The sequence below is a fragment of the Ipomoea nil genome, unplaced genomic scaffold, assembly GCF_001879475.1.
Source record: "Ipomoea nil cultivar Tokyo-kokei standard unplaced genomic scaffold, Asagao_1.1 scaffold1074, whole genome shotgun sequence".
Taxonomy (NCBI): Eukaryota; Viridiplantae; Streptophyta; class Magnoliopsida; order Solanales; family Convolvulaceae; genus Ipomoea; species Ipomoea nil.
In genome coordinates this window covers 3,856,358-3,876,214 of record NW_017617502.1, presented here as the reverse complement: position 1 = coordinate 3,876,214, position 19,857 = coordinate 3,856,358, and the positions used below count along the sequence as shown (strand labels likewise).

The window sequence follows — 19,857 nt, the reverse complement described above, 5'->3', positions numbered from 1 at the left end:
AACAAGAATAGATTCTATCTATTCCCTATTGGGGACAACCGGACAAGGATACTCCTCTCTACCTAACACCATTCTTGACTTATATGTGTGTGTGTATAAAATTTGTATTTGGATATATGATGTTTAGACGTTTTATAATTGTGGATTTGTGTTCTTATTTACATGAACACTCTTTGCATTCTGTATTTTGCATTTCCGTTGTCGTTGAGGATTCAAAGAAAATTTAACTATTTTAATTTTTTTTTTTAAAAAATTGTAATAGTTTGACTAAGGCTGACTGAGTACGGAGAATCTCCATTATTCCAAAAAATTCTCCGGGGGGAATGGATGGGGATAGATTTCCAATCTGGATGGAAATGGGGATGGGAAATAGGATGGAGTTTTAGGGATAGAAATGAAGATTATACTCCGTCTTTGCGCCATCCTGTTGACCTCCATATTGAAAATTGAATATTTCTTTTATTTAGCTTTGGAATGAAATTAGTTTGTTTTAGTGTACTTTTACTTGAGGTTACATTTCGAAGATTATTAAGGTTTTTAATTTGTTGAAATAGGAATTAGATTGCCCTTCATATGGAGAATCGAACTTGAACAAATTGAAAGTATGAATATTTCATTAATTAAATTCATAAAGATAGAACCCTAACCTAGCTCTATCATACATTATTCTTAAACCTAAGGTGACAAAAAAATTGGCAATCAAATTTCCCTATTTTTTGTTTTTGTTTTAGAAGTCCTAATAGGAAAAGATGTGAATAATGTTACAAATTCGAAACTTCAATTCATTCATCATTCTAATAGGAAAAGATGTGAATGACACATTTAAAACTTCAATTCAATTGTATTAGTTTATCTAACGAAAATGAAAATTTTTTGTGAAATTTTACGATTTAGTAATTTCAATTGATTTGTGAGTTTCATAAAGATTTTATTTCAATAAAATTGGATGAGTGACATTATTCAACCCATTGAATTGAAGTACTTTCTAATTTTTCATAGATATTATTTTTTATTATTTTTTAATTTGTTTCAAATTTACTTGTATGTGTTAAGTTGTTTCATACTTTTTTTTTTTTTTTAATTCTAAAAAGAATACTAGAGATTCAGAATCCGAATTTTAGTGAATTCCCTTTTCTTGCATTTGTGATTATTTAGATTTTGCTAATTATTATTTAAAAAAAAAAAAAAAAAAAAAAAAAACTGGAGATAGGGATGTGTAATTTTTGCAGTTGACCATTTATAGAAATGTTACTGATACTTCTAATACTTCATTTTGTTAGGAAGGCTAAAAGTTTAAAGGGGAATGAATATATAGATCAGATTTTTGTATTTGAGCAAAAAGAGAAAAAAAGTAGTTTTCAATTTTTTTGTATTCCCTGTTATTATATTCTTCATCTACATTTCTAACAATAAGTTCATGGTTGATAATCTGGTAAAGAATTGAAGAATGGTGAAGGGCAAAGTCCGCAAGGAAGCGTCAAAGGAGCCAAGAAAATGGGTGGATTACATCCAGGATGAGAGTGAGAAGAAGGCAGTTCCAATATTAGCCGGCCGGTTTCAGGCGGAGTTGCCGGAGTGGATTGGTCCACCCAAGAAAGGTGATCAAGAAACAGAATTAAAATGGTTGGGTACGCAGATATGGCCAATCAAGAATGAGTCGTCTGATACAACTACAGAAGAAGAAGAAGAAGAAGAAGATGATGTGGGAATTATTGGAAAAGGGAGAGCTGAAGAGTTGTGCGACTGCGAGTCTCGTGGATCTGTTGAATGTGTTAGAAGGCATGTAAATGATGAAAGGATAAAGCTGCAGTCTGAACTGGGATCGGCGTTTTGGGAATGGAATTTTGATGGGATGGGAGAAGAAGTTTCGAATCAATGGACTCTAGAGGAGCAGAATAAGTTTGAGTCAATCGTGAAAATGAAGCCATTATTATTATCTCAAGGTGGAAAAGGGTTTTTGAAGGCTGCCATGGCCGCTTTGCCCTCCCACAACACCCAAAGCATCATCAGTTACTACTTCAATGTTTATCTGCCACGGAGAATCGCCCAGGAAACCAGGAGGTCAGATAATAAAACGGCCAATAATACCGACGACGAGGATGAGACTAAGGAGGCAACAAATTCCAAGACTAGTCGTCGGAAGAAAAGGCGTATCATATCTTGAATTGATAGGGCGCGGCGAGGATGAATCTGCAACGTAACTCGATCCATATGATCTCTGCTTTCATGAATTTGCTTTGTGAGTCTTGCATGCAAACTGCAAACTATTTGTTTTCTTGTTTTGGATGATGTTTGAATTGGCTTCTTATCTGCTGTATAGTATCAGTAAAGCACCTTCCTTCTGCGTACTTGTTGCTTCATTCATTATTTCCAAATCAGGATTGAAAATGAGTGACTAAATTAATTGTGGTACAAAAGTAGATATGATTTACCCTACAAATAATCTATAAAAAAATATGTTGTTGAGCCCAAACCCCATGACTCCATCGTGAATTGGCCACTTCTTCTAGACAATTAGAAGTAGTAGTAGACCCTGTCCTCATGGCCTTCACATTACAGCCTTTGCACTCACCCTGTTGAACTAAAACTTTCCTAACACCTGAACCCGTTCTTGACCTTGGCCCTACAGGCTCCAACCATTGTTAGTTTGATCGTAGGATGCTCCAAAACAAATTAAAATCTTCCCTATGTTGATTTTTAGAATAGTGAAAAAGTAGGGTTTCTTTTCTAATGAGATGACGCATTGTTCAAAGATTGATCTTTTCTCATGCTATTTATGTTTTTCTTGTGGGGCCTAGAATGTGAGAGAAAATGGAAAACAACAGAGCATTTCTGCCTGTGGAGCACAAGTATCTATAAAGTTTTTCAGTTTTTTTTTTTTTTTTTAAATTGTTGTCAGCCCTTTTTTCCTTTTTTTTTTCCTCACTTTTTTATTGACATCCTCTCTCTTTCCTAATGGCACTTCAAAAACCATGAAAAAACAAGAGCTGATGAGGATGCTATAAGCTGACTACCTTCCTAAGGGCAAATTATATCGTGGACCGCATAATGGACCGAGTTTCTAAACGACGTTATTTTGTTTAATGAAAAAAAAAAAAAAAAAAAAAAAACGGCACCCGTTCCACAAAAATTAATTAACTCTGTTATTCATTTTCATTTTGTATACACTGCATTTTCATTTCAACACAACTACAGTTTCATTTCGATATAACTATAGTTTCATTCGATATTTATACACTCAAATATATGAAAATGTTATTTAATTTTATTTTATATACACTATAGTTTCATTAAAACACAACTACATTATCATTTCGATATAACTATAGTTTCATTGCACAATATACACTCAAATATGTGAAATGTTATTCAGTTTCATTTTATATACACTGCAATTTCATTTCAACAGAACTACAGTTTCATTTATATATATATATATATATATATATATAGAGAGAGAGAGAGAGTGAATAAGGTACAAAATTGCATAACATGAGACACAGAAACGCATAACGCATAACACAAGACACATAGACATGTTTTACAGTTTAAAAAAAAAAAAAAAAAAAAAAAAAAAAAAAAAAAAAAACCTGAAACGTGAATTGAACAACTAACGGTCACCGTTAAAATTAAAATTCAATTCAAAACTGCATCGTTTATGATCATGGTCCATAATGTGCTATAGACCCTGGTCCACGATATAACGATTGTTTAATTTGACTATCTTTTTTTTTTTTTAAATTAATTGGACATTTTTCAATCACTGCCTATTTTTAACTAGTAAAATTTTGGTAATTTCAATTAACACTAGAAAATAACATAGCTCACCCCTAGTTATACTGCTTCGGTCTTCTTGCCCGTCCATATAATATAATGTCATTTTTTTTTTCAATTTCAGGACAAGGGTTTCAATTTCCAAATTTGTTGTTGAACATCTGCCTTACCTAGTAACTGTTGATAATTTTAAGGTTTAATGCACATGTTTTTTTATGCTTTCATTAAAAAAAAAAAAATAATAATAATAATAATAGACACAACTATTCCATAAATCTTTTCAAATTAAAGTTAAAAGACATGATGATTTGAAAGTATAAATATTTGTATATAGTTTGCTAACCATTTTCAGTGCTTGTAGCTGTTTGTTGTATATATTACAGATAAAAATGAATACTTTTAAAAGGTGAGATGTCAAAACTGTTCAAATCATCATCTATATATATTTTCTGCTATTCTTCAACTTGTCAACTTGTGTAATTAATATAATAATACCTGTTTGATATTCTGGTTATGAAGAATACAGGAGACCAAGCAAGCATCAAGGAAGAATCCAGTGCAAACAAATTGGTTGGATTACATCCAGGATGAAAGTCTCAAAACGATCGTGATTCCGGTAGGGCCCCGGTTTCAGGCGGACTTGCCGGAGTGGATTGGTCCGCCCAATACTGGAAAAGAGAAGGAAGAATCAAAATGGTTGGGAACACAGTTATGGCCAATCAAGAATGACGACACAAACGAAGAGAGAATGATTGGGAAAGGGAGACCGGAGTTCTGTCACTGTGGGTCGCCTGGATCAGTGGAATGTGTGAGAAGGCATGTGGGTGATGAAAGGAAAAAGGTGGAATCTGAACTGGGGCCTGCGTTTCGGGAATGGAGATTTGATGAAATGGGAGAAGATGTTTCTAATGAATGGACTCCACAGGAGCAGCGCAAGTTCGAGTCAATTGTGAAAAGGAATCCGCCATTGTCTATAGGTAAAAGCTTTTTGCAGGCTGCCATGGCGGCTTTCCCCTCCCACAACAGACGCAGCATCCTCAGTTACTATTTCAACGTTCATCTCCCTCGGAGAATTAGCAAGGAAACAAGGTGGTCGGATCATGGTGAAGCCGCCGGCACCGATGACGAGGAGAAATCGGCGTCGTCAACGAACTCCAGGAAGACTAGTTGTCGGAAGAAAAGGCGTTTTGTATATTGAAATTAATCTACAACTCGTACTGGAAGGCAAGCAAATTCTTTCGTTTGGATACTTGATATACTGTCTATTTATGGTGGTTTAAGATGAAAAGGGATGACCTTTTTTAATTGTAAAGCAATATTATATTATATGTACTCTTAAACTCCATTCCCATAAACAAGCTAAGTGTTATAAATATTAAGTTATGGCCATTATCTTATAATCTCTCCATTATCCCACTTTCTTTATTATTTTATATTGTATGAGCATTTCAGAGCAGAGCTGAGCTTTAATTTGCTGCTAAGGAGCTTCCTCTCTAGTGGACAGTGGTCAGTTTTTCTTCAGAAGGAGATGCATGCTGGTTTCAGCATGCTTGAGTTAACAAACTAATGTTGATGCCTTGATGGTTTCCAGAGGACTCGTGTTGGTGGCTATAGCAATAGCTGGCAATTAACGGATGGTTTGGTTGGAGGGTGGAAATTAGGTGGGAAAGGAATTATAATTTCATGGGAAATGAATTATTACGAATAAAGTGGAATTTAAATTTCACTATTTGGTTTACACGAATAGAATTATTGGGAATTTCAATTTCAATGTTTGGTATACATGGAATTGAAAGGGAATAAGTAGTATAAAGTCTAAAATGTCTATTATTATTGTTATTATTATTATTATTATTATTATTATTATTATTATTATTATTAATAAATGACAACTATTTCATAGACCCATTTGCATATTCAAACACAAAAAATATAAAATATTAATTTCAATACTAGTCATCTATCGTATCTCTTGAACTAGATATATATATTGTAATTAATTTTCATGCAAATACTTAAAAAAAAAAAAAAAAAAAAAAAAAAAAAAAAAAAGCTTAAGTTTTAAAAAAGAGGGATAATAATTTTGTCTCATGATTATCTTTTTTCTTCCTAAACTCCATGGAATTAAAATTACAGGGGGACATGAGATTTTACAGGGTGTTTGGTTGAAGGGAATTTAAATTTCCTCTCACCTAATTCCAAATGTCACAAAATCCCATGTCCCCCTCTGGGAATAAAAAAAAAAAGATAATGATGAGTCAAAATTACCCCTTCCTTTTTTAATCTAAAATTAATGTCTAACAACAACAATGGACATTTTTGACTTTATACTACTTATTCCCTTTCAGTTCCCATGTATACCAACATTGGAATTGAAATTCACAGTAATTCTATTTCTGTAAACCGAACACTGGAATTTAAATTCTCACTTTATTCCCAATAATTCATCTCCCATGAAATTGTAATTCCTTTCCCACGTAATTCCCCTCTCCAACCAAACGCCCTGTTAATTCCTTGAAAATGAGGGAATTGCAATTCCATGGAATTACAATTCCTTCCAACCAAACTAAGAAATTTAGTGACTTTTGAAATTGGGTGAGAATTAAGTGGGAATGGAATTTAAATTCCCTCCAACCAAAAACCCTAACAGCACATTTGGTTCACGGAATGAATTTTGAGGTAATAGGAATGCTATTCCATAAGGAATGGAATATGCAAGGAATAGAATAGGAATTGTATTCTATTGTTTGGTTCGCATAAGGAATAGACTTTAGGAATTATATTACAGTGTTTGGTTGATTTAAGGAATAGAAATGAAATATGTTTTAAAAGACATAAATACCCTTATAAAAATATGTGATGGTGGCGATGGTGGTGGCGGTGGAGGCGGTGGTGGCGGTGGTGATGGTGGTGGTGGCGGTGGCAGTGGTGGGAACGATGGTGGTGGTGGTGACGGTGACGGTTGTGGCAGTGGTGGTGGGGGCGGCGACGGTTGTGGCGGTGGTCCTGCTGGGTGATGGTTCTAGTGGTGGTGGTGGCGGCGGCGATGGTGGTGGCGGTGGTGGTGATGATGGTGGTGGTGGTGGTGGTGGTGGTGATGGTGGTGGTGGTGGTGGTGGTGTGTGAATAATGTTATTATTGTTATCTTTTATATTGTTATTATTTATTATAGTTTGGCTTAGTCTTCTATATAGGCCCTACTAGTTAGGAGATATTATAGCTATCTATTTCATATAGCTCTGTAATCCTTATCGATTGAAACTGAATGAAACACTTATTTCTCATCTGGTATCAAGAGCCAACGATCCTAATCCTTTTTTTTTTCTCTCCCTCTCCGATCGACTATGTCGACTAATTCTTCCGGGAGAACAGTGACTGCCGCCACCGTATCTACTCCGGCCACCACCCCAAACATGCTTGCCTCAGCCCATCATTTTGTATCCATCAAGCTCAATTCTCGCAATTTCCTGTTCTGGAGAACGCAACTCGTTCCCTTTCTCAAAGGACAGGGGTTGCTCGGCTTTGTGGATGGCGAAAATCCATGTCCACCATCCACGATCGCCATTCCACCAACCTCCGGCGACTCCAGCACTGCGACGACGACCACGCCCGCCACCACTGGTCCCAATCCCGCGTTCCACGCGTGGGTGCAACAGGACCAATTAATCCATCATGTCGCTTCTCATCTCCTCACTATCTGATGAGGTTATGTATCTGGCAGTAGGGAGGAGCACTTCGCGTGAGGTGTGGGAGGCCATAACTGCTACGTTGGGGTCATCTTCCCAGGTGCGTTGCTTGAATCTGTTGGGCCAGTTCCAATCCTTGCGGCAAGGGAACAGCTCTCCGGCGGAATACCTCAGCAAAGCTCAGCTCATCGTGGAAGCGCTCGCCCTCGCCGGTCGCCCTCTCTCTCTGGACGAACAAAATATGTACGTCTTCAGGGGGTTGAGGCCAGAATTTAGGGCGATGGCGTCGTCTCTCACCGTCACCGGAACTCCGGTATCCATCTCCCAGCTTTCGGATTATCTCCAAGCTCAGGAGTTTATTTACTCCGATGATTACCCGGCCACAGAAGGCGGCACTGCAGGTTCTCCGGCAGCCTTCTTCGCAGGTCGTGGACGTCACCAGTCCAGCGACCATGGTGGCAGCAGCAATCGCGGTGGGCAGAACCGCGGCAGGCAGGGTCGTGGACGTGGCGGTGGAGGGCGTGGCCGTGGCAGAGCTCCCCGGTGCCAAATATGCCGCTCGCACGGACATACTGCGGTGTATTGTTACAAGCGATACACGACTCCGCCGCCGGCTCCACAAGTCAATCTTGTCGTCGCCGGCGATGATGCTACCGTACCGGCAGTCGGGTCATGGTTCCCGAACACTGGGGCCACCGCCCACGCGACACCGGATTCCGCGATGGTTTCGCAATCTGAAGAGTACACAGGCAGCGATGTTCTAAGAGTCGGGAACGGCGCAGGTTTGACGGTCTCCCGAGTGGGCCATGCATTTATTCCTACTCAGTTTAAATCTCTGTCTATGTCTAATATTTTAGTTGTACCCAAATTGTCAGTTCCTTTATTATCTGTACACCGCTTTGCAACTGAAAATAATGTTTACTTCGAATTTCACAAAAATTGCTTTTTTTGTGAAGGATTCCGTCACCAAGGCGACACTTCTTAAGGGTCCTGTTGCGGGCGTTCTGTAAAAGCTGCCGATGTCACAGTCACATTTTGCGTTCATAAGCTCCCGGGCCACTCCCGGGGTGTGGCATCGCAGGTTGGGTCATCCACATAGCCAAGTCCAGAATCGTGTCCTTCAAGTTTGTCCAGTTACCACAAATAAATCTGAGGCGTCGGGGTCGTGTGCAGCTTGCCATCTTGGAAAATCGTCACGTTTTCCATTAGATAGGGTAGCTTTATCTAGTCAAAATGCGTTAGATTTGCTGTACACTGACATTTGGGGCCCCGCCCCCGTTATTTCTTCTTTGGGTTTCCGTTACTTTTTGTTATTCGTTGACGATCATTCCCGATTTTGCTGGTTTTATCCTTTAAAGCAAAAATCGGATATTTATAAAATTTTCGATTCCTTCCGTGTTATGGTAGAACGCCAGTTTTCGCGTTCTATCAAAGCTATTCAATCAGACTTAGGGGGTGAGTACCAAAAGTTACACAAAACCTTCCATTCCCTTGGCATAATACATAGGCAGTCGTGTGCGTACACACATGAACAAAACGGTAGGGTGGAACGCCGAAATCGACATATTGTTGAGACCGGGTTGTCACTCCTTGCCGAAGCATCTGTCCCTTTACAATATTGGGACTATGCCTTTGAAACGGCTGCGTGTCTTATCAACAATCTCCCCTCATCAGCCATAAATTTTGAAACACCCTACAGTCGGTTACACAAAGTGTCTCCTCCATACACGTTTCTAAGAGTCTTCGGGTGCCGATGCTATCCCTATCTCAGGCCATATAATCGGCACAAGATAGAGTATCGCTCTGCACCCTGTGTCTTCCTAGGCTATCCTCCGTCTTTTAGGGGGCATAGGTGCATGGATCTCACAACGGGGAAGGTCTATATCTATCGTCATGTCCGATTTGACGAATCTTGTTTTCCTTTTTCAGATATACAGGATCAGACACAAGCGGTTCCTACCCAAGCACCGTGGGCCGCCGGGCCTATTATACCACATGGTCTGACAACTGATTCCCCGAGTGTTGCACCTTTGTCATCAAATCCCACTCCTTTGGCACAGGACCCACCGCCTATGGCACTTGAAGCGCCGGCTACGGTCCCGGCCAGACGGAAGCGTACTCGTGTGCAACGCACCACTGACAGGGGCCATGTCATGAGACTACGTCACATAACTCGAGGAACTGACGAGCCCTTTCATGTTTTAAATGTTACTACTGATCCCACATGTTACTCACAGGCAGTTGGTCATCTACAATGGCAGGATGCCATGGACCAAGAATTTAATGCCTTAATTCATAACAGCACTTGGAAACTCATCCCGGCTACACCGGATATGAACGTCATTGGGTGCAAATGGGTCTTCCGTACCAAACGCACCGCTGACGGATCGATCGAGCGCTACAAAGCTCGACTCGTCGCCAAAGGGTTTAATCAAGTGGCTGGAGAGGATTTCTTCGACACTTTCAGTCCCGTAGTCAAACCGACAACGGTTCGCTTGTTATTTTCTTTAGCCGTATCAAGGGGGTGGACTCTGCGTCAGTTGGACGTGCATAACGCCTTCCTAAACGGGAACTTAGAGGAAACTGTTTACATGAAACAGCCTCCCGGGTATGAAGACCCAACCCACCCTGACTATGTTTGCCACTTGCAGCGCTCCCTGTATGGCCTGAAATAGGCACCCCGAGCTTGGTTCAAAAGGCTGCATGACTACTTGATTTCAGCTGGCTTTTCTCCCTCGAAGACTGATGTCTCGTTGTTTCACTACAAATCCGGGGCCTCCCGGGTATTTCTATTAGTCTACGTGGATGATATAATCATGATGGGTGACGATGCTCCGTTAATAGATGCTTTGCTTCAGGGTCTATCTACTACTTTCAAGATCCGGGATCTTGGTACACCAGGATTCTTTCTGGGCATCGAAACATTAAAACAGGATGACGGTCTTATGCTCTCTCAACGCTGCTACATGAATGATCTCCTGAGTCGAGCAGGAATGTCAGATTGCAAACCGCTTACAACTCCAGCGGCTGTTACACAAGTCGTTTCCCCCTCAGATCAACCATACGAGAATCCCACACAATACAGGCGCTTAGTTGGGGCTTTACAGTATCTCACGATCACACGACCAGATCTTTCCTATGCTGTGAATCGTCTTTGTCAGTTCATGCATGCGCCCACAACAGATCATTGGGTTCTATTGAAGCGGGTTTTACGCTATATCAAAGGCACCTTGAACTATGGGTTACGGTTGTCTCCGTCCACATCCCCCGACATCCATGCTTTCTCTGACTCTGATTGGGCCGGTTGTCCGGTGGACAGAAAGAGCACTAGCGGGTATGCGGTCTTCTTAGGCACTAATCTTGTTTCGTGGCTATCCAGGAAACAGCGCACGGTAGCCCGCTCTTCGACTGAAGCCGAGTACAAAGCCCTAGCTGATGTCTCAGCCGAGGTCACATGGATTGTCTCTCTACTCCGAGAACTTGGGTTGCACTTTGGGAATCCTGCCACTCTTTGGTGTGACAACTTAGGTGCTACTTATCTTTGTGCGAACCCGGTTTTTCATGCCCGGACGAAGCATGTGGAGATTGATTTTCATTTTGTCAGGGACAAGGTTGCAGCAGATGATTTTATCGTTAATTTCGTGTCTACGAAGGATCAGCTTGCAGATATCTTCACCAAACCACTACCGGGGCCGCGGTTCGTGACTCTTCGTGACAAGCTCAGTGTGGCTACACACCACCCTTGTGCTTGAGGGGGTGTGTGAATAATGTTATTATTGTTATCTTTTATATTGTTATTATTTATTATAGTTTGGCTTAGTCTTCTGTATAGGCCCTACTAGTTAGGAGATATTATAGCTATCTATTTCATATAGCTCTGTAATCCTTATCGATTGAAACTGAATGAAACACTTATTTCTCATCGGGTGGTAGTGGTGGTGCTGGCGGTGGCAGTGGTGGGGGCGGCGACGGTTGGGGCGATGGTGGTGGCGACAGCGGCGATGGTGGTGGTGGGGTGGTAGTGGTGGTGCTGGCGGTGGCAGTGGTGGGGGCGGCGACGGTTGGGGCGATGGTGGTGGCGACGGCGGCGATGGTGGTGGTGGTGGCGGCGGCGGCGGCGGTGATGGTGGTGGCGGCGGCGATATAGGATAAATTTATATATATGATTTAAAAAAATTAGGTTAAAGAAAGGGGTAAAAAAGAAAATAGATTCTAAAATCTATTCCTGAACGTTCAGTAATAGGCTAATACCAGGGGGGGCCCTAGTAATAACTATTACCTTATTTGAGGTAATAGGCTATTACCAGAAATATTATTCCTGGTAATAGAAATGATTACCAAACAAAGGAATATGCATATTACTGGAAATGCTATGCTATTCCAGGCCTATTCCGTGAACCAAACGGGCCATAAGTTTATTCATCTAAAAAGTTTTTGAACTGGGAAGCTGGTAGTGCTCAGACTATTGGAAATGTTGAGCAAAAAGGAATCATCGATTATGGAGTACAACTAGAATTAATTATGGAAAATTATATCAGAGTTTTCCTATTTTTATATGATAAAATATTTATCATGCCATATAAATTCATATGATAATAAATTATTATGTGCAAATGATTGTTATGTGCACTTAGTCATATATTATTGGGTATTTGATATTTCATGTCATGCCTGATATAATTATTTTTAAAAGTTATATCCTTGAAAGAAGCAAATGGATACATCATCACTCTCGACTGGATATAAGAGAAATGAGGAAATTATATATGTTGTGGCATTCAAAAAAAAAATATATGTTGTGGATAGTGCAACCACACATACAATGCCTAATAGTGCAAAGTATTTATGTACATTATTGAAAAAGAATGAGAAATTTGTTACTACAATATATTTATATATTGTAGTACAAAAATGAGTGAAGGCCCCGGTAAAGTTAATATATTATTCCCTAGATGAACAAAATATATAATAGATAATGAATTGTAAATTGTAATGCATTGTTCCCTCTGAACTCTCACAAAAATTTGTAAGTTTTAAAGATGTTCGCACTAACGAATATTATATTGCGACTATAAAAGAAAGGAATCAAGAATTCTTCAAATTACAAATGCAGTATCAGAGAAGAAATATATGTTGGAAAATTCCCTGCTCTTTCCTCATTTTTATATTGCACAAGAATAAATGTTATTGACGTCAATCTTATTGTAAACTTAAAGTTTACCGATTTGAATTATTTTAAATATCGTTAAATACAAGGAAATTTCAATCTCCAATTATGAATTTTTTTCAAAAAAGAAAAATAAACATAAAAAAATATTGCGGTTCAACCTACTTTGTATTAAAAAGATTGAAATGTTTTTGTATTTAACGATATTTCAACGATTTTGTTGAAGAAAGACTAAAAATAGTCATGTCACAATAATACTAAGACTAAATGAGGATGCTCTAATAAAATAATACTAAAAGTGAACAGTCACCTATAAATCTAGAACAAATAGAATTAACTCTACCAAACAGGCCATAGTTACGACTCTTTCTTGGAATATTGTAAACATAAGTTCAAATTTGATGTTTACAACCCTTGAATACTATTTGAGTAGTATTGCATCACAGTTTAGTTTTTTTTTTTTTTTTTTTTTTTTTTTTTTTTTTTTAAATAGAAGTATAATTACAGTACTTGAATATTGTAAAGAGAAAATTTCAATTTTGGTCCACTGATTATTGCACTTGTGTTAATTACAACACTTGATTTTTAAAACTGTTAATTTAGTACCTTGACTATGTAATTTTTATCAATTTTGGTCACTCCGGCCAAATTACCGACCAATTCACGCTAGAAAAACTTAATTAATCAATTAATATTTAATCTGAGGGGCAAATTAGTCTTTTTAATTGTGACAGTCTTCCCACCGTTCTTGCTGACCTTAGCAGAGTGAGATGTACGACTTTCGGACGTTCGTTCTTATTCCGACGAGATTCTCCAATGGTTGTGGTTCCGAGAACGCACCCCATAATGAAATTGATGAGCGAAATAAAAGAATCCAAAACTGAGTAGATGAATTCAGTAACTGGTTTTGCTACTGCATTTATTACAGCTTAGCTCTGATCTTGCTCTTCTTCATCACAAACATAAACAAACAATTTTATTGCTCATATCTACACATTAAATTAAATTAAATATATATGACGGTTGGAGTTCGGTTCCCCGGAGTCAGAACCTGCCCCGTTGATTTCATCGCTGAGAGATTGAAGTCGGTCGATTCTGCGAGCCGCTGGCTGAGCTTGTGTGCCGCCATTAAATCCGGCGAATGGGTCAAATTTATCGTCAGATAAGCAAAAGGAATGAGGTGTAATGGCTCAGAATCCTTCCATGTTAATAAAACTAATCCTTCGTCGGATTTGCATTGGCAACGGAGTGGTTGGATTCGCGTCGTCGGATACTCCGGAGTCACGACTCACGTCAGACGGACAAAGATGAAGAAATGGAATAGGAAAATTAATTTGGGGATTCTAGAATACAGACATTAGGGCTTAGGTATAATTTGAGGTTTGAATTTTAATTCCTAACTATTGAAGTGTTTGAGGGTTGATGAACAAGTGAAATCCATGGGAACAGTAGAGTGAAGGCTTCATCGTCTTCTGCAATTTTCTTATTCTAGGCAGAGCTCATCGCGACGGCCATTCCGGCCAGCCAGATATCATTGGAGGGTATTGTAGAAAGACGAATTTGCCTCTTAGATTAAACATTAATTGATTAATTAAGTTTTTTCGGGGAGAATTAACCGACGATTTGGCCGGAGTGACCAAAATTGATAAGAATTGCATAGTCAAGGTACTAAATTAACAGTTTTGAAAGTCAAGTATTACAATTAACACAAGTGCAATAGTCAATGACCAAATAAAATTGAAATTTTCTCTATTCTAAACATAAGTTTGAATTTGATGTCTCCCACCTCTAATCAGTAAAGAGCCCCGATCTTAGCGCAGTGGTTAACGGCATGACTTGCACAACTGAATGTAAGAATGTGGTGATTCGGATCACACAAATATGAATATGAATGGGAAAAAAAAAGTAAGGATGATAGAATGTCTGAATTTGATCACTTATAAAGACTAGGGTCTGATCAATTGGTTAACAATAGTTATTGTGTGGACTGGGCTGTGTGGACCATGGTCCAAAAACGACGTCGGTTTTTTCAATTTTATTTTTTTGTGCGCTCAGTTGCAACATACATTTTTATCTCATAATGTACATGATTCTAAAACATAATGTATATTATTCTAAAGTATAATGTACATTATTTTAAAACATAATATACATTATATTACCTCAGATGTTTCATTATTTTAACACGTAATGTATATTATTTTAACACATAATATACATTATTCTAACATGTAATTTATATTATTCTAACACATAATGTACATTATTTTAAAACATAATATATATTATTTTTACTCATAATATTCCTGACGATGCTTTTGGACCGTGCATCAAAACGATATTGTTTTATTTAATGAAAAGAAACAACATCTGTTTCTTGTCGTTTCGCACCCTCCCGCAAAAAGTAACTCTGTTATTCAGTTTAATTTTGTATACACTGCAGTTTCGATTCAACACAACTACAGTTTCATTTCGATATTTATAGACTCAAATATGTGAAAATGTTATTGAATTTTATTTTATATACACCATAGTTTTATTAAAACACAACTACATGATCATTTTGATATAATTACAGCTTCATTATACAATATACACTCAAATATGTGAAATATTATTCAGTTTCATTTTATATACACTGCAGTTTTATTTCAACACAACTACAATATCATTTTGATATAACTGCAGTTTCATTTGATAATATAAAAATAGTACGTGAAGCAGTATCGGTTTAGATATACTTTAGTGTCAATTGGTAATTAACATATACAAAATGCGCATTCCGTTAAAACTAATGGCGCGCCGTTTTAACCGAAGTGTACGTGCACCGCAGTCCACGATATAACGACCCACAGAATTCAGGTTGGTCTATGAAGCCGTAATAAGAGTTGGTTGGCTACGATCTCACATGGAGCAATTAGTGCAGGATGAAGGTTGCAGGGGAATAGGTACATATGAAGAAAAAGAAGCCGACATATATAGGGAAGACTTTGTTTCGGAGCATCCTACGATCAAACAATGATGGGCACCTGTAGGGTCAAGGTCAAGAACGACTTCAGGTGTTAGGAAAGTTTTACTAGTTCAACAAGGTGAGTGCAAAGGCTGTGATATGAAAGCCATGAGGACAAGGTCTACTACCAAACACGCCCTTAGCCCCTTTCTAGAAAAAGCCTAGCTCCACTTACCTAAATGGATTGTACCTTTGCAAAGCCCACTCCAACTTGCCTAAATGGACTTCCTTTTCCTAAACATTCCACCATGACACCTTGTACTTTACCCCTTACCATACTTTGGCCCCCAAACTCCCCATCTCCACTTTACACCCCCCACCCCCACCCCCACCCCACATTACTTCTTGATCCAATTTAGGCTCCAAAAACAATAGCCCTAGGCTCCAATTATTTCCAGACGTAATTAACCGTCGAGTTTCCCTTCCCTAGCCCAATTGATATTGGGCACAAACCCCATAGCTCCATCAGTAATAAAGTACATAATAAAGTATGTATATAAAAATATAAAATCATAAATATTCAAGAAGTTGTTACATCGTGTAAAGTTGAAAACTCCAGAAAGGGCATCATTATTGAAGAGTTGTCTGAGGAGTCTATTCCATCATATTCTTCACATATGTATAAGTAAGGGTGACCACGGTTCGGTTCAAGCCGTAATCGGCATTGTAGTAACTAAAATCGAATCGGACGATTCCGGTTTCTAATTGGAACCAATAAGTATAGGTTCCTGTTAAGGTTTGTGAAATAAAAAAAATCGGAATCGTTGGTTGCAGTTCTAAACTGTAAAAAAATAATAATAAATAAATAAATAAATTGATGGGTGTAGGCCTACGCCTGCAACATACTGCCTCACTACCGAGTCGTTATGCTGTGCATCAGTGTACACCATGCATGGTGTACACGGATGCAAAAACGACGTCGTTTTGACGTCGACATAAAAAAAAAATTCAGAATTACATAACTACACATCCATAATTTCATAACTATACATCCAGAATTGCATAACTATACATCTAGAATTGCATAACTATACATCCAGAATTGCATAACTACACATCCATAACTTCATTACTATACATCCAGAATTGCATAATTACACATCCATAACTTTATAACTATAAATCCAGAATTGCATAACTTCATAACTATACATTCAGAATTGCATAAATACACATCCATAATTTCATAACTATAAATCTAGAATTGCATAACTATACATCTATAATTTTATAACTATACATCCATAATTTCATAACTATACATCCATAATTTCATAACTAGACATTCAGAAATTATGCACAACATAATGTTGTTGACGGGAATCAAAACTGATTTTTTTAAAAGTTGGACGCGCGTTTTTAGTCAAAATGACGTCGTTTTTGCATCCGTGTGCACCATGCATAGTGCACACGGATGCACAACATAATTTGCCCTCACGAATAGTTATGCTGTGCATCTGTATGCACCATGCATGGTGCATACAGATGCAAAAACGATGTCGTTTTATTAAAAACGCGCGTCTCCCCTTTAAAAAAAAAATTCAGGTTCAATTCCTAGTAACAACATTATTTTGTTCATTCATTATGGAATTTTAGTTCATGGATTATGGAATTATAGTTCATCGATTATGGAACTATAGTTCATCGATTCTGGAATTATAGTTCATCGATTCTGAAATTTTAGTTCATAGATTCTGGAATTTTAGTTCATTCATTCTGAAAATTTTAGTTCATAGATTAGATTATGGAATTATAGTTCATCAATTATGGAATTATAGTTCATCGATTATGGAATTATAGTTCATCGATTATGGAATTATAATTTCGAACCTTTTTTTTTTTTTTAAGGGGAGACGCGCGTTTTATAAAAACGACGTCGTTTTTGCATCCGTATGCACCATGCTTGGTGCATACGGATGCATAGCATAATTTGCCGGGTTAGAGGGGCCTTAAAGGTTTCATGGCTTAGGAAGAAGCAATTATACTGTGGACCGCGGTCCAGCGCCGTTACAATTAATGGAGCGCGCATGTTTAGTGTATTAATTATCAACTGAAACTACAGTCTATCTAAACTGACATTGCCTCACGTATTATTTTTATATTATCAAATGAAACTGTAATTGAATTGAAATGAAACTGTAGTTGTATTGAAATGAAACTGCATATATAAAATGAAACTGAATAACATTTTACATATTTGAGTGTATATTGTGCAATGAAACTGTAGTTATATCGAAATGATAATGTAATTGTGTTTTAATGAAACTATAGTGTATATAATATAAAATTAAATAACATTTTCATATATTTGCATGTATAAATATCGAATGAAATGTAGTTATATTGAAATGAAACTGCAGTGTATACAAAATGAAACTGAATAACAAGAGTCACTTTTTGCGGAACGGCGCGAAACAGGTGCCGTTTCTTTTTATTAAACAAAACGACGTCATTTAGAAACTCGGTCCATAATGGATTATGGACCGCAGTCCACAATATAATTTGCCCTTAGGAAGGCGGTCAGCTTAGAGCATCCTCATCAGATCTTGTTTTTTCACTGTTTTTGAAGTGCCATTAGGAAAGAGAGAGGATGTCAATAAAAAAGTGAGGAAAAAAAAAAGGAAAAAAGGGCTGACAACAATTTAAAAAAAAAAAAAAAACTGAAAAACTTTATAGATACTTGTGCTCCACAGGCAGAAATGCTCTGTTGTTTTCCATTTTCTCTCACATTCTAGGCCCCACAAGAAAAACATAAATAGCATGAGAAAAGATCAATCTTTGAACAATGCGTCATCTCATTAGAAAAGAAACCCTACTTTTTCACTATTCTAAAAATCAACATAGGGAAGATTTTAATTTGTTTTGGAGCATCCTACGATCAAACTAACAATGGTTGGAGCCTGTAGGGCCAAGGTCAAGAACGGGTTCAGGTGTTAGGAAAGTTTTAGTTCAACAGGGTGAGTGCAAAGGCTGTAATGTGAAGGCCATGAGGACAGGGTCTACTACTACTTCTAATTGTCTAGAAGAAGTGGCCAATTCACGATGGAGTCATGGGGTTTGGGCTCAACAACATATTTTTTTATAGATTATTTGTAGGGTAAATCATATCTACTTTTGTACCACAATTAATTTAGTCACTCATTTTCAATCCTGATTTGGAAATAATGAATGAAGCAACAAGTACGCAGAAGGAAGGTGCTTTACTGATACTATACAGCAGATAAGAAGCCAATTCAAACATCATCCAAAACAAGAAAACAAATAGTTTGCAGTTTGCATGCAAGACTCACAAAGCAAATTCATGAAAGCAGAGATCATATGGATCGAGTTACGTTGCAGATTCATCCTCGCCGCGCCCTATCAATTCAAGATATGATACGCCTTTTCTTCCGACGACTAGTCTTGGAATTTGTTGCCTCCTTAGTCTCATCCTCGTCGTCGGTATTATTGGCCGTTTTATTATCTGACCTCCTGGTTTCCTGGGCGATTCTCCGTGGCAGATAAACATTGAAGTAGTAACTGATGATGCTTTGGGTGTTGTGGGAGGGCAAAGCGGCCATGGCAGCCTTCAAAAACCCTTTTCCACCTTGAGATAATAATAATGGCTTCATTTTCACGATTGACTCAAACTTATTCTGCTCCTCTAGAGTCCATTGATTCGAAACTTCTTCTCCCATCCCATCAAAATTCCATTCCCAAAACGCCGATCCCAGTTCAGACTGCAGCTTTATCCTTTCATCATTTACATGCCTTCTAACACATTCAACAGATCCACGAGACTCGCAGTCGCACAACTCTTCAGCTCTCCCTTTTCCAATAATTCCCACATCATCTTCTTCTTCTTCTTCTTCTTCTGTAGTTGTATCAGACGACTCATTCTTGATTGGCCATATCTGCGTACCCAACCATTTTAATTCTGTTTCTTGATCACCTTTCTTGGGTGGACCAATCCACTCCGGCAACTCCGCCTGAAACCGGCCGGCTAATATTGGAACTGCCTTCTTCTCACTCTCATCCTGGATGTAATCCACCCATTTTCTTGGCTCCTTTGACGCTTCCTTGCGGACTTTGCCCTTCACCATTCTTCAATTCTTTACCAGATTATCAACCATGAACTTATTGTTAGAAATGTAGATGAAGAATATAATAACAGGGAATACAAAAAAATTGAAAACTACTTTTTTTCTCTTTTTGCTCAAATACAAAAATCTGATCTATAT

The 19,857-nt window shown here is 38.1% G+C and overlaps 5 protein-coding genes across 5 annotated transcripts; 4 read left to right on the top strand and 1 right to left on the bottom strand.

Moving 5' to 3' along the window:
- Positions 1-1,447: 1,447 nt before the first annotated feature.
- Positions 1,448-2,164, top strand: LOC109182651 (AT-rich interactive domain-containing protein 1-like). Its single transcript, XM_019332803.1, has one exon. The coding sequence runs from the start codon at positions 1,448-1,450 to the stop codon at positions 2,162-2,164; it is 717 nt and encodes a 238-aa protein (XP_019188348.1).
- Positions 2,165-4,155: 1,991 nt separating this feature from the next.
- LOC109182585 (AT-rich interactive domain-containing protein 1-like) lies at positions 4,156-5,114 on the top strand. The gene is made up of 2 exons (XM_019332737.1): positions 4,156-4,180; positions 4,294-5,114. Exons 1-2 carry the CDS (start codon positions 4,164-4,166, stop codon positions 4,970-4,972), a joined length of 696 nt encoding a protein of 231 aa, XP_019188282.1. The 5' UTR covers positions 4,156-4,163; the 3' UTR covers positions 4,973-5,114.
- A 2,332-nt stretch (positions 5,115-7,446) lies between these two features.
- LOC109182650 lies at positions 7,447-8,470 on the top strand. The gene is made up of 2 exons (XM_019332802.1): positions 7,447-8,259; positions 8,417-8,470. The coding sequence occupies exons 1-2, from the start codon at positions 7,447-7,449 to the stop codon at positions 8,468-8,470; spliced, it is 867 nt and encodes a 288-aa protein (XP_019188347.1).
- Positions 8,471-10,279: 1,809 nt separating this feature from the next.
- On the top strand, positions 10,280-11,212 carry LOC109182649 (uncharacterized mitochondrial protein AtMg00810-like). The gene has a single exon (XM_019332801.1). It carries the CDS (start codon positions 10,280-10,282, stop codon positions 11,210-11,212), a length of 933 nt encoding a protein of 310 aa, XP_019188346.1.
- Positions 11,213-19,002: 7,790 nt separating this feature from the next.
- LOC109182648 (AT-rich interactive domain-containing protein 1-like) lies at positions 19,003-19,719 on the bottom strand. Its single transcript, XM_019332799.1, has one exon. The coding sequence runs from the start codon at positions 19,717-19,719 to the stop codon at positions 19,003-19,005; it is 717 nt and encodes a 238-aa protein (XP_019188344.1).
- Between the last annotated feature and the right edge of the window lie 138 nt (positions 19,720-19,857).

Bases quoted from the DNA above. Each gene is read 5' to 3' on its own strand.
- LOC109182651 (XM_019332803.1), top strand. From the start codon at position 1,448: ATGGTGAAGGGCAAAGTCCGCAAGGAAGCGTCAAAGGAGCCAAGAAAA.
- LOC109182650 (XM_019332802.1), top strand. From the start codon at position 7,447: ATGTCGCTTCTCATCTCCTCACTATCTGATGAGGTTATGTATCTGGCA. The intron at 8,260-8,416 runs GTGGGCCATGCA...TTTTTTGTGAAG, and splicing joins CAGGTTTGACGGTCTCCCGA to GATTCCGTCACCAAGGCGAC.
- LOC109182649 (XM_019332801.1), top strand. From the start codon at position 10,280: ATGGGTGACGATGCTCCGTTAATAGATGCTTTGCTTCAGGGTCTATCT.
- LOC109182648 (XM_019332799.1), bottom strand. From the start codon at position 19,719: ATGGTGAAGGGCAAAGTCCGCAAGGAAGCGTCAAAGGAGCCAAGAAAA.